General features: G+C 46.4%; 1 protein-coding gene across 1 annotated transcript in view; it reads left to right on the top strand.

Moving 5' to 3' along the window:
• The window catches only part of PNPT1 (polyribonucleotide nucleotidyltransferase 1), a 357765-nt gene that overhangs the window by 246266 nt on the left and 98537 nt on the right, over positions 1 to 12962 (top strand). The window contains exon 18 of the mRNA XM_069234364.1: positions 12530 to 12583. Within this exon, the coding sequence (XP_069090465.1) occupies positions 12530 to 12583 (54 nt within the window). The remainder of the gene's footprint in view (positions 1 to 12529; positions 12584 to 12962) is intronic.

The following is a 12962-nucleotide window of genomic DNA, read 5'->3' as shown; positions in this document are numbered from 1 at the left end:
GTGCTAGAACACACCCCAGATCTCAGGAAAGCAGGAGTTAAACATAGTAACTTTCCCAGAACACACAGAAACACGAGAAAGAAGATTATGCAAGTACCAGAAGAGACTGCAGGACACAAACAGTGGATTCCTGGACCTGAAGACCTGTGGAAGAAGGGGACCAAGTCCAAGAAGCAGAGTCCAGGGAGAAGAGAAGCCACTGCTAAGCCAGGTGAAGGTGCAAAAGAAGAACCACCGGTGAGGAAGAACAGTCAGTACTGCACCCAAGGAGACTGATTCGGGTTCCTGGTTGGTGCAGATGATGTCCCACGCCGGATGGAGGATTGCAGTCTGGTTTGTGTTGCTGGAGTCTGCCAACAAGCCTTGGCACACGCAAAACTTGTGCTTAGCAGAAAATGGTGCGGCCCGGGACCAGGAGGGATCTGGTGGACTCTACCCAGGAGGGGGGGAGTCAGAGGGGGCTCTCTGCAACTCAGAGAGCCCACAGAAGACCAGGCAGTGTGCACAGAAGTCCCACGGCACAGGACAAAGAAGGTGGAAAAGGAGGCCCCCGCAGTACTACGTCAAAGGCTTCCACGCTGCCGGAGAACCACTCAAGAAGATGTGCATCGCAGGATAGAGTGCTGGAGGCCGAAGCTTCACGGTGCACGAAGAACTTCGTGGAAGGATACCAACAAGCCTTGACAACTGCAAAACATGCAGTGCACGGGGGTTCTTACCTCCACCAAAGTTGGACAGTAGGATATCAGGACTGCCAGGACTGCCAGGACCACTTAACTCCACCACCCGTGATGTAGGATCCACGCAGCTCATCAGGAGAGGGGATCCACGAAGCTGTTCCTCGATGCAGTAAGGTGCCTGCTGAGGCAGGGGAGTGACTCTTTCACCTCAATGGAGATTCCTTTGCTCTTCTGGTGCAGACTGCAGACAGGCTGACCTCTGAGGATGTACGTCCGGGAAACAGTTGCAGTTGCTCTCAGAAGCTGAAGATACAATGTTGCAGAAGTCGTCTTTGCTTCTTTGTTGCAGTTTGTAGAGTTCCTCGAGGGTCCAGATGCAGTTTCGTCGGTGAGAAGGTGAAGTGGATGATGCAGAGGATTCCTGCTGGAGTTTTGCAATCCGAATCTGAAGAACCACCCAAAGGAGAGACCCTATTTAGCCCTAAAAGGGGGGATTGGTCACTATGGGCTCTGAGTAACTCGGCCAAGCACTACCCGTTCACCACTTGACTGTCAGTGTTAGCGCTGGTCGAGCAGTCCTGTGCTCTTCATTGGGAGGTAGGCGCAAGGTATGCAAGTGTTTACCACTCAGAATACCCACAATGGCCCTAATAAAGTGATTCTTCAGTCCAGTACTGATTCCTTTGAAGGCTAGTGCCCTAGCGTTGAACCAGGCTTATTCCCTCCCTGCGGGTCCCTTCTTTCCGCTCTGACTCTGTGTCCATGGGTTAGGGACCCAGGCGGTGACCTCAGTTACAAGACACACTATTGTGTGCATCAAAATCCAGCTTTGACATTATAAAGTCTCTCGGGCAGAACACCTCTGAGCTAACGCAAGTCTCCACAAAGGGCCTGTAGCCCTGCTTGCATCTTGCCTGACTGCGATCTCCGAAGTGTCAGAGAGCAAGACTCTTCTCCCCTGCACTGCCACGGCAAGTAGCATACATTACGTTCTCCCACATTCAGCAGGGTTAGTGCTTATGAGGCTGAGGCAGACTGTGGCAATAGCCTCTGGGTGCCACAGCTCCTTCTTCGTGATCCTTCCAGGTAATTGGATGAAGCAGTTGCCTTCATAGGGCAGCTTCTGGTCTTGTTTCTGACTCCCTCTGTGTGTTGTGGGGGTGCTGACAAAACAACTGCGGCCCCGGTGGCCCACTCCTGGCATCCAGGCATCGCAGGCAACTATCTCAAGTGGTTGGGGGGGTGAGGGGCTGGGGGTAGTTCACAGATGCAGGTGATGGTCCACAGTCAAAGTGGCATTGGTAAACTACCCCTGCAGTCTTTGGTTGCCCCCTCCTGGCATATGCAGCCAGAGACATGGCAGTCAACCACACTGAGATCAGTGACACTAGGGGAAGACCTGCAGCTTGCAAGCATCCCCAGCAGGGTTACTTTTGCAGCACTGGTCCCAACTGGACCGGGTGCCTTATTCTTTGCTCAGTGGCATCCTCTAGTCAGGACCCCCTCTGGGCCTCTCTCTCTCCAGTATTGGAACTTTCATACATTCACATGCTTGAATACTTCCCCGTCGTCGAGATAGGAGTCCCCGGTGGAATATAAAAACTAGGCCTGAAGATGTATGTACACAATACATGGACTAGGCCTCAATAGAATAACCTATCATAGTCGTTTTGTAAAATAGACCCAAGCTCAAACTTGAACCAATCAGATTGCCTCACCCTCTTAGAACCTCCTATGAGGAGCTGCCTTCCCTCAGATTTTCCACCACACAATGTGCCGAGGAGTCTTCTTTGAGCTCTGCTCAATATTTTCTTTCAGAAGATCTACTACTTCAGTTTTTGGACATTTCTTTTCTTCTCTGGTGCTTCAAACTGGCTGCCATGTCAGAGACACCAAGGAAAGGCCTTTTTAGAGCCCGTGCCTCTTGTTTGAAGAAAATATTATATGTGGAGGATCCACATGAGGAATGCATTTATTGCCTGTATCCCAGCCACAAGACAAAGGACTGCAAAATATGTAGAAAATTCTCAACAAAGACTTTGTAGGACAGAGAGGGTCGCCTGCTATTGTGGCTTCAGAGAGGTAAGCCTGGACATTCTGCCTCTGATGAGGACAGTGCCTCCTCTTCTATTTCTGCCCCTAAAACACCTATGAAGAGAAAACAGGAAAACTCAGAGATTCAGGAGCCACCTTAGAAAATGGCGCAAAAAACAGCAGGGGCATCTACTAAGAGTCATAGCTCTCCACGGAAAAAGAAAGCAGGCACAGAAACCCTAAAAAAAATCAGCTAAAAGACTGCTTCTGGACTGGCTACTCCACGTCCTAAGGTTCTCCACAAGTTTAAGAAGCCCGGAGGATCACCGTTGACGGCGCCATCGTCGACGGTACTCCCGTCAACGACTGTTTCATCGGTGACGCCGGTTATAGTCACTATTTCAATGTCGTCGGCAGCGGCTGCAGGATCTTCGTTGATGACGTTATCATCCTCGGCGACGGGGCGCCCCATCTCGTCAACACTTTTCTCGACGATTGATCTTACGATGACGCTCCCGTTGACGGTGCCTCCGTCGACGATGTCCTCGTCGACAACGCCTCCGTCGGCGGTACTACCGTCGTCGGCTACACCATCTACGATGTTTCCAGTGACGACAATATCGTCAACGCTCCTGTTGACGACAAATGGTTTCTTATCTTCATCTATTCAAATGTTTCCAACAAAGCGACAAAGACCATCTTCATTGCCTTTGTATTAATCTGCACAGCATACTCCTCTCAAGAGGCTCTCAAAGACTCATTTGACACCATCTGTCACATCACCAAGCAAGGTGTCAAGGCTCTTACCATCTAGGTTTTTATATGGCGACGAAGACTCCGATCAGGACGCATTGTTTGGGGTGGCTAGGAGCCCTTCCCAGTTGAACGTTAAATGTCAGGAGTACTCGGCTGATGACTCCTATTATGGTCAGCAGTATTATGACCCAGTCCCATAGCAACAACAGGGAATGGTATGCTTGCCTTCTGGTCTTGTTTCCGATCTACAGGCCATGCTGGCAGATTATAGAGAGCGCTTCTATCCTCAGTCGGTGAAGGATCCCACGCCAACAGTGACTGCTCCAGCTACTCCAGCACCTCTGCCAGTTTTTCCTGCGGTGCCGCAAATTCCTCCTCAGGCTCCACAGAGCCCCCAAGTCCAGACCTCTTCCGATGAAGCAGCTGAGGAAGGAGAAGTTCTTTCAGACCCGGATGAATGGGATGATTATGTGCTCCCAACACCCACCTTCACTGGAGCCAATGGCAGGTGAGTCTTCTCCTGGGGATATTGGCTCTTTTCATAACCTCTTGGAAAAAGCGGCGGCGAGGTTTGAGCTGCAAATGCCATCTATGCAGCAGGACTGCTTTTTATGAGACTTTAAAGAGCTGCATAGGAAATCGGTCAGGGCAATCCCTATTATTGACCATGTCTGGAATCAGGGACTTAAAATTATGAAGAATCCAGCGACAGTGCCATTGGCATTATCAAAGCAGGACAAAAAATATAAAGCAACAGAGGACGCTCCTGCTTGCCTGGTGGGTCACCCAAAACCTGACTCAGTGGTTTCTCAAGCTGCCCAGAGACGCTCCAGAAACCCTTCTGCACCTCTATTGGCACCTCCGGACAAAGACGAAAGGTGCCTTGACAACATTGGTAAGAGGTTTTCTTCTATGTCTGCCATTGTGGTCCTTGTTGCAAATTCCCTGGCGTTCCTGGGCAGGTACGACAGGCCGCTGTGGTCGAACATCTTGCACAATGTTGATGATCTTCCAGATTCCAGCAAGTTGAAAGCAAGAAAGATCCTCATGGAAGGTCAACGGATGTCTGCAGAGGTGATTGACTGCTCTCTGGACAATGCAGCTATGGGGTTTCGGCTACTGGCTGGTTCAGCCGTCTTAAGGCGTCAAGGATGGCTTAAGGTCACAACTTTTAGGCCGGATGTCTAAACCAAGATCCTGGATCTCCCTTACGATGGGCAAGACCTGTTTGGTAAGCATGTCGACAATGCTCTTCAAGCGATTAAAGCGGATACGGATACTGTCTTTAGGGTCGCTGCAGTATAAGTGCACACCCTTTCAAGAAGCCAGGGGTAGAGGACACTCTTCTTTCGCTGTGCCTACCAATCTTTCAGATATTCAACCTATTCCTCCCAGTACCAACCTTCCAGACCCCAGTGCCATCAGAGGCAACCTCCGACGGCGGCATACAACAGACCCTCTCCTAGAGGAAAGTCGAAGAGACAGTCTAAGGACGCCTCACGTAGACAATGACAACCTCCAGGGGCCGGCTGCCTCTCCTTCTTTAACTCGTCACTTGCAACATTGGCGGCAGATCACAAACAACAAGTGGGTTCTGGACATAATAACTTATGGTCATCTGCTAGAGTTCACTTGCATGCCTCCCGAGACTCCACCTTCCCAGGAATGTCAACAACATCTACATCTTCTCCTTCTGGAAATAGATGTCATGTTATCCAAGGGGGCGATAGAGGTAGTCCCTTCTTCGCAAAAAGGAAGTGGTTTCTATTCTCGCTTCTTCCTCATCAGAAAGAAGTCTAATTTGTGGAGAACCATCGATCTGAGGCAGCTCAACAAATATCTCAAGAGGCAATCATTCCGTATGGTGACATTGAAGGATATCTTGCAGCTTCTCAACAAAGGCGATTTCATGGCTTCCTAGATCTGCCTGATGCCTACTTCCACATACCCATTCACCCCAAACACCGAAACTTTTTAAGATTCATGGTAGCCGGCCGGCACATTCAATTCAAAGTGCTACCCTTTGGACTCAAATCCACTCCCGGGATTTTCACAAAATGCTTAGCTCCTGTTGCAGCATATCGGAGAGGTTTCAAACACCAGATATTCCCATATCTGGACGACTGGTTGCTGAAGGCTCCAGACATCTGCACCCTACGCCACTCTCTCAAGACCACGTTACGCCGCTTCCAGCAACTAGGTCTCACTGTCAACAGAGACAAGTCCCAGCTTCAGCCTACCAGAAGAATAGTCTTTCTGGGTGCTATATTGGACACGACTCAAGTGAAAGCATTCCCAGCGGAGGAACGTCAAGCTTCTGACCCTAGCGGATACAGTTAGAAGAAAAAAGTTTCTTTCAGTTCAAAAGTTCAAATCATTACTGGGGATGATGTCCTCCAGTATCAATCTAGTACCCCACTGTCGCCTTCGGATGCGCCCTCTTCAGGAAGAGCTCGATAAACAGTGGAAGCAGACGCAAGGTTCCTTCGGGGATATCATACAGATAACAGCAAGAATGGTCGACTCCTTCCATTGGTGGTCAACACCGGCAAACATCTCCAAGGGTCTAGAATTCGTAATACAGGTCCTTCCATTTACAATAATAACGGATGCTTCGATGGAGGGATGGGGTGCATGTCTGCAGGATCTTCAAGTCAGCCGCAGGTGGCCCTACTCTCATGTTACTCTGCGTATCAACCTCATCGAGCTCAGAGCTATGTACCTGGCACTGCAGGCTTTTCTGCCAGGAATCCGAGGTTCATCGGTGCTTGTCCGGACGGACAATACAACCACCATGCACTACGTAAACAAACAAGGAGGAACTCGGTCTCATTTGTTGTCCACAGAAGCTCAAGTCATCTGGACCTGGTGCATTCCTCATTCAGTGCACATACGAGCAGATCATCTTCAGGGAGTCAACAACACTACAGCAGACTCACTGAGCAGGCTCATCACATCTTCCCACGAGTGGGAACTGAACCAGACAACGCTGGACGCAATATTTCTCAGGTGGGGAAAACCAAGCCTGGACCTCTTCACGATGTCACAGAACGCGAAATGCCGGTTTTATGCAAGCTGGCATCACCAACCAGGGTTGTGGGGAAATGCCCTTTCGATAGCATGGTCAGGGATTTATGCTTACGCCTTTCCTCCGATACGTCTTCTTCCATGGGTAATCAGCAAGATCCAATCAGAGCCCTGCCAGATAATTCTAATTGCTCCAGCCTGGTCACATCAACTGTGGTACACGGAACTTCTGTTGCTGTCTTCGTGTTTTCAGGTTAGCATCTGTACCAGAGCTGCTCACCATCAGCCAGGGCCAAGTGAGACATCCGGATCCCAAGTCTCTCAGATTATGTGCATGGCTCCTGAGTTCAATGAGTTCGGACATCTGAATATTCCTGTTGACTGTCAAACCATTTTAGCCAAAGCATGTGCTGATAGCACCAGTAAGACGTACACATTAAAATGGAAACGGTTTTGTTTATGGTGTGTTGCAAATGGCATTCATCCACTTACATCTGCTCCAGAGCAGGTCTTACTGTATCTTCTCCATCTGGCGCGGTCTGGTCTTGCGCATGCATCCATTAAAGTTCACCTAGCTGCCATCTCCAGATATAGACGACTATCCAAAGGACCATCCCTTTGTTCTCATTGGCTTATCAAGCAGTTCATGAAAAAGTTATTCCAATCCTTTCCTCCAGTAAAACTACCTCCTCCAGCTTGGCAACTGAATACACTCCTGGGTCAGCTGATGAAGGAACCATTCAAACCTATTCATAAGTCAGACATTAAGTATATCACCTGGAAGGTAGTGCTCCTCTTAGCGTTAACATCTGCTCGTAGAGTAAGCAAGATCCAAGCATTTACCATCCAGGAACACTTCATGAAGTTTGCAGACAATAAAGTCATCCTACGGACAAACCCTAAATTTATCCCCAAAGTACCATCTGACTTCCACATTAATGAGCCAGTAGTTCTAAAGACTTTCTTTCCACGGCCTCAGACTGGGGCAATAATGATCGCTGCATTCCTTGGACATCAAACGATGCCTTAAATTTTATTTGCAGCGAACATCCTCGATCCGGAAATCAACTATTTGTGGCATTTAGTGCACCCAGAAGAGGGCATCCTGTTACTAAACAGACCATTTCTAGATGGATCTCAAATGCCATAGCCCTTTTCCATCAGAAGGCTGGTCGACCCCTGGACACTAAGGTTCGTGCACATTCTACCAGGGCAGTGTCTACTTCCTGTGCACTCTTCTCTGGGGGTATCACCGCCAGACATCTGTCGAGCGGCGACGTGGAGAACGACACACTCCTTCACGAAGCGTTACTGCCTGGATGCTGAGACGCTCCGTGATGCAGTGGTGGGTCAGGTAGTTATTAGACATTTGTTCCGATAAGGTGAACTGTTTGTTTCCCACCATCTGCTTCGGATAAAAGATCACATTTTCTGTTCAGTATTAACGTACCTCTCTCGCATATTCATGTATGTTTAAAAAGGTTTACTTTTATTGCTTTGCATTTAACTGTCTAAAGTTAACGTTCTCTGATGATGAGATCAACAGTATTTGTTAATAGAGAAAATGTATTAGTTACTGCTTGCTACTCTTATGCAAGCATGTGAATCTATGAAAGTTCCAATACTGGAGTAAGAAATAAGTTACTTACCTGTAACTGTAGTTCTCCAGTATTGGAAGCTTTCATAGATTCACATGCGGTCCACCCGCCTCCCCGGAGTAGCTCACCTTCTCTCTTTTCTCACTGTTCTTTATTTTTACTGCTCTTATGCTCTGAAAATCTGAGGGAAGGCAGCTTCTCACAGGAGGTTATAAGGGGGTGAGGCAATCTGGTTGGTTCAAGTTTGAGTTTGGGTCTATTTTACAAAACGACGGTCATAGGTTATTCTATTGAGGCCTAGTCCATGTACTGTGTACATACATCTTCAGGCCTAGTTTTTATATTCCACAGGGGACTCCCATCTCGACGACGGGGAAGTATTTAAGCATGTGAATCTGTGAAAGCTTCCAATACTGGAGATCTACAGTTACAGGTAAGTAACTTATTTCTTCCTCCTCCTCCTCCTCCTCACAGGATCTTCTGAACTTGGCAGGCTAGCTTCGTTTCACTTTCTTCCTCACAGAGGGCACTGGTCTTAGCAAGCAGATAGACTGCTTGTGCTCCAGGCACAGGGCAAATATTCTTGGTTTCTGAGTGAAGACCCCTCACCCAAATGGGATACTGACAGACCTTGGTCCCTATTCCTGGGATCAGCAGCAAGAAAGGCTTGCCGATCACTTCCTGATGAGACAGTGCTGTTCAATGAAGAATGGGGCACAGAATCCCACATATGCAATTTAGTGCCGGGCCTTAGAAACTTTGGTTGGAGTGTCAGCTCCTTTGAAGTGTTCTTTCCTCCGCAGTGCCCTTTGTCAAACGGAGTCTGCCACAGCAACAGTGGCTTCAATTCTGAGTGACCAATAACACAGGCCAAGGGAGTATCCGGGGATCACACCTGGCTGTCAGCAGCTACTGAAATATGGCCAATGGTGGTTGAAAAGGCTAAGCCTTCCTCTGTATTAGATTATGTGGCAGTGCCAGCCTTATCGGTCCCACCATCTCCCTGACAATGAGCCCAGGCCAAACTGAATAATAACTCTTCCTGGAATCAAAAGGTTCCTTGATATGCACAGATAATGCTGTGCTCCTCTGCCTTCCTGTTGTGTCTGTCTGTCTGTCTGTCTTAACCATCAGCAATGTTAGCAATACACATCTCCTGGCTGGGTGTTGAACTTTACACATCTCCAGCCTCTGCAGGCTCTATGCTTCGATAGTGAAACACCCAGGCCTCTGTGTTATGTGCCTACCAAGCACGCAAATACAAGTATCATGCACTGTACAGCACTGAACACAACCCATACAGGGCAAGGGTGATTTAAGTACACAGCCACAGACCTTTACCTTAGTGGCCAGTAGCCCCACTCTTCTGACACAGTTAAAAAAGTCTGTTCACATTACAGATTCTACTGAATACAATCATGGGTATGATGCCACCAAGTGCTTGTATCACTAAACTCCAGCTAAAGGCAGTAGCCCTCTACAATCACAAGTGTAACACTTGATGTGTCTCTCTCAATTTGAACAAAGTGCATTATCTTGAGATAGGCTTAGATCATGTGATCCATGTTCACCAATGACCAAAAATCAGTACCAAAGATCCAGATACCGTTGCAGCTGGGGCACTCAATGTCGGGGTCATCTATCACCATGCAGGAGACTTTTCTGTCCCAACAGCACCATGCTGCTACAGTCTCTGCTCTCTTGGTTTGAGGGATTCCGTAATCCCTTGCAATGCAAATGGACGTTATGTAAAGAGGTGCACCCCATCTGCATCATAATATTAATGGGGCTTGGCTTGTGAATCATTGTTAATAGTTGCTTCACCCCTTTCAGCTTGCAAGACTTGTCAGAAATGTCATTAGGATTTATAATGATCACTATCAGCCACATTGGTATTTTGTTCATTACAAAGGGGGACATATTTTCCTGTGCTGCTCCTTTTGCTTAAGCCACATGCCTGCACCTGTATTTGTGAATGCATGAAATCCATCATATTTGTGTACTCTTTCTGTAATCACAAGTGCAATTCACAAAGGGAAAAACAACATCCATAATTGTGTGAATCAGACTGTGGAATATACTCTCACAAATCTCTGCTTCTGCACACCAGAGTTTAATTTAATTGAATGTATGCACCCAAAAACGTTGTGGTCTTTTAAAATATGGTCAAATTGGTTAGCTCCTTATTGGCATTCTTAACTTTCCTATAATACCATGTATGGGGTACAGAAATACACCAATTGCATAGAACGTTAAATATCACTGCAGCACTTATTATGCCACCCACTTGTGTGGCAAAAGAAAACATGGCTTCTGGCCTACTATTGAAGCCTGACTGCTGCAGTTTAAACTTACAGTCCAACCTGTCAAAATAAACCTTATAATAGGACGAAAAACCTTCCTTTTGAATATTGAAAAGTCACCCCTGTGTAGGCCTTGGCATTTAAAAATGAAACATGTAGAAATGTAATGTTGCCATGTCCCTACAGTGACAAGCCCCCACACCCTGTTTTCACCATGGAAAGCTCTGGCTGTCCTATGAGGAAAACTAGAGTGCAGATTAATATATTCATTTTGCTATCTCAGGTTTGTGACAAGCTAGAAAAATGGTGCAATATCTAGTATTTATTAGACATCCAATTCAGTAGTGAAGTTACATTTAATAAATATTTGAGAAAAGTAACTTTTATAAAGTTACCTTTACCCTCACTGAAACTTCTGTACTCTAATTTGAATTAGCCTGCCAGCAGCTGCCCTTACCAGTGCATGACCTCAATGATGTATAAAAACTGCTCCCATGTCAGGACAATGGATTAGGTGTGGTGACAGGATGGCCTGGGTGTGTGGTACATTATTCCAGTCAGTTAGTGTAAGAAGAGACCTGGAAGCTGTTTGATCCCAGGACACATTATAGTCAGCCTGGCTCCATCACAGTGGATGGAGCTTAGGAGAAGGGGACTGCTCATTTCCCTAAACAAACCCCTGGCTAGCACACAAGTCCTCCAAGGAAAGAAGTCCTGAGTCATCTTAGATCCCGCCCCCTAGAATAGTGCATTTTTGCCTGATTGCCATAAAGCAAATAGGATGTGCTGACAAAGTGCCTAGGGTTGCCCTTTAAAGCTTATTCTTCATTGGTTAGGGCGTGCCCAGGAGTCACTCCCAGCCACTGGTTTATTCAGCTGTACAAAAGTGTACCTCACCATCAGATCCTTGAACCACTTTCTGGACCTGTTGAAGAATAGGAGTGACTGCACTTGCGGCTTGAGACCTGTGAGGATACCTGAAGGGGTGGACATGCTCCCACTTGTACCAAGGACAAAATGACTTACCTGTTTGGCTACAGGGACATCAAAAGCTGCAAGAGGCCTTTTTTCTGGAGTGACCAGTTACAACCAAAAGAAGACTGCACCGTGCTTGGTTCTCTCCTGGAGTGAGTCCTGACACCTAGGTACTTTCATGGAGATCCTGAGGGCCTTCATGGTTTCTAGAAGGACTTATTGTGAAAAATATGGACTCCAAAATATTTTGGACATGCAAACCTTCAGAGCTCTAAGCCTTTTGCAACCTGAAAATCCAGTTTAGCGGACTCTTGTGGCAAGTGTATCCTACTTCGATTCAACCTTCCTGGAGACAGCCTGCTACCTTACTTTGTTAGACGAATCCAAGCTCCAAAAAAAATACTAAGTCGAAAGATAAAGGTAAAGGTGCCATAAGTACCTGGCTGACGAGCACTTACCTGGGCGCAGAATTTGATTTTTTTTCTGTTTGCAGCTTTTCCCACCAAAACAAATGGCTTTAGCCAGACCTCCTACAGCATCTGTTCCCCTGTTTGGCACTTTTTGCCTTGATTCTTCATTTTGTTTATTCAATTTTTATCTATTTTTGAAAACTGGAGTGGGATTCCTATTGTGTTTTTGACTTTTTCTGAGTTCAGGTTTAAATTATTGAGACCTTATGTTGAGCCCAACAAGTGGTGACTTTATTACTTTTGATGGACTACCATTCACCCCAATTAATAAATCACTTTTCTACAATTAGCACGTAAAGTGTTGACTTAGTCACTTCAGTTTGCTAGGTATTATTACGTTCAGTCCAATCTAAGAGATGACGCTTAGGCGAAAACTTTCAGTTCAGTCCAGTAAGTCTTTAAATACTTTGCAAAAGGATATCCTTAACTGTGCAATGCACTTTTTAGGACTAGAGTCAACAGCATGCACTTAATATCAATTCACTCCAGTCCAAGGTCTTCTAGGAGAGATAAGAATAGCTCAGAGGAGCATCAGTCTTCAAAGAATCGTTCAGTTGATGATAGAGTTGGGAGATTCCAAGAAGTGTGAAAGGGTGCGCTGACATTTTAAGCTTTTCTATTCATAGTAAAATGATCCAATTTGCTCCTTGTTTGAATTTTTCATTTTCTTATTTGATTCTGTTTAGGATCATCATCAATGGCTTCTGCATGCGGAGGAAGTTTGGCATTAATGGATGCAGGTACTAAACATTTCTATCAAGATTATTACATGTCTGTCGACTGCCTTGCAAACACGTTGTTAACAATATTTTTCGTTGAAGACATCTCAGAAAGTGTAAGCCCTTCCTGATGTTGACCCGGGAAATTAGCAATTTGAATGGTTCAGTGTATCAGTGCATTGCCAGTGAGCAGTAAATGGTTAATTTAAGTGATCAGTGAAAGAGAAAAGTAAAAAAAAAAAATTGTTTTACTTATAGTCAAAGTAAAATCACATATAACTGTAGTGCTCTTTGTTCACACCTTTAGAATGAAATCCCCTGTACTGTCCTTGTCAAGACATTGCTAACTTTAGTGACTCAAAAGCAATGTCAGAGCAAACACTGGCATGCATCAAGTGAT

This window comes from Pleurodeles waltl, chromosome 5 (assembly GCF_031143425.1).
Source record: "Pleurodeles waltl isolate 20211129_DDA chromosome 5, aPleWal1.hap1.20221129, whole genome shotgun sequence".
Lineage (NCBI taxonomy): Eukaryota > Metazoa > Chordata > Amphibia > Caudata > Salamandridae > Pleurodeles > Pleurodeles waltl.
The sequence above is the reverse complement of the archived record's forward strand: the minus strand, read 5'-3'. Positions and strand labels throughout refer to the sequence as shown.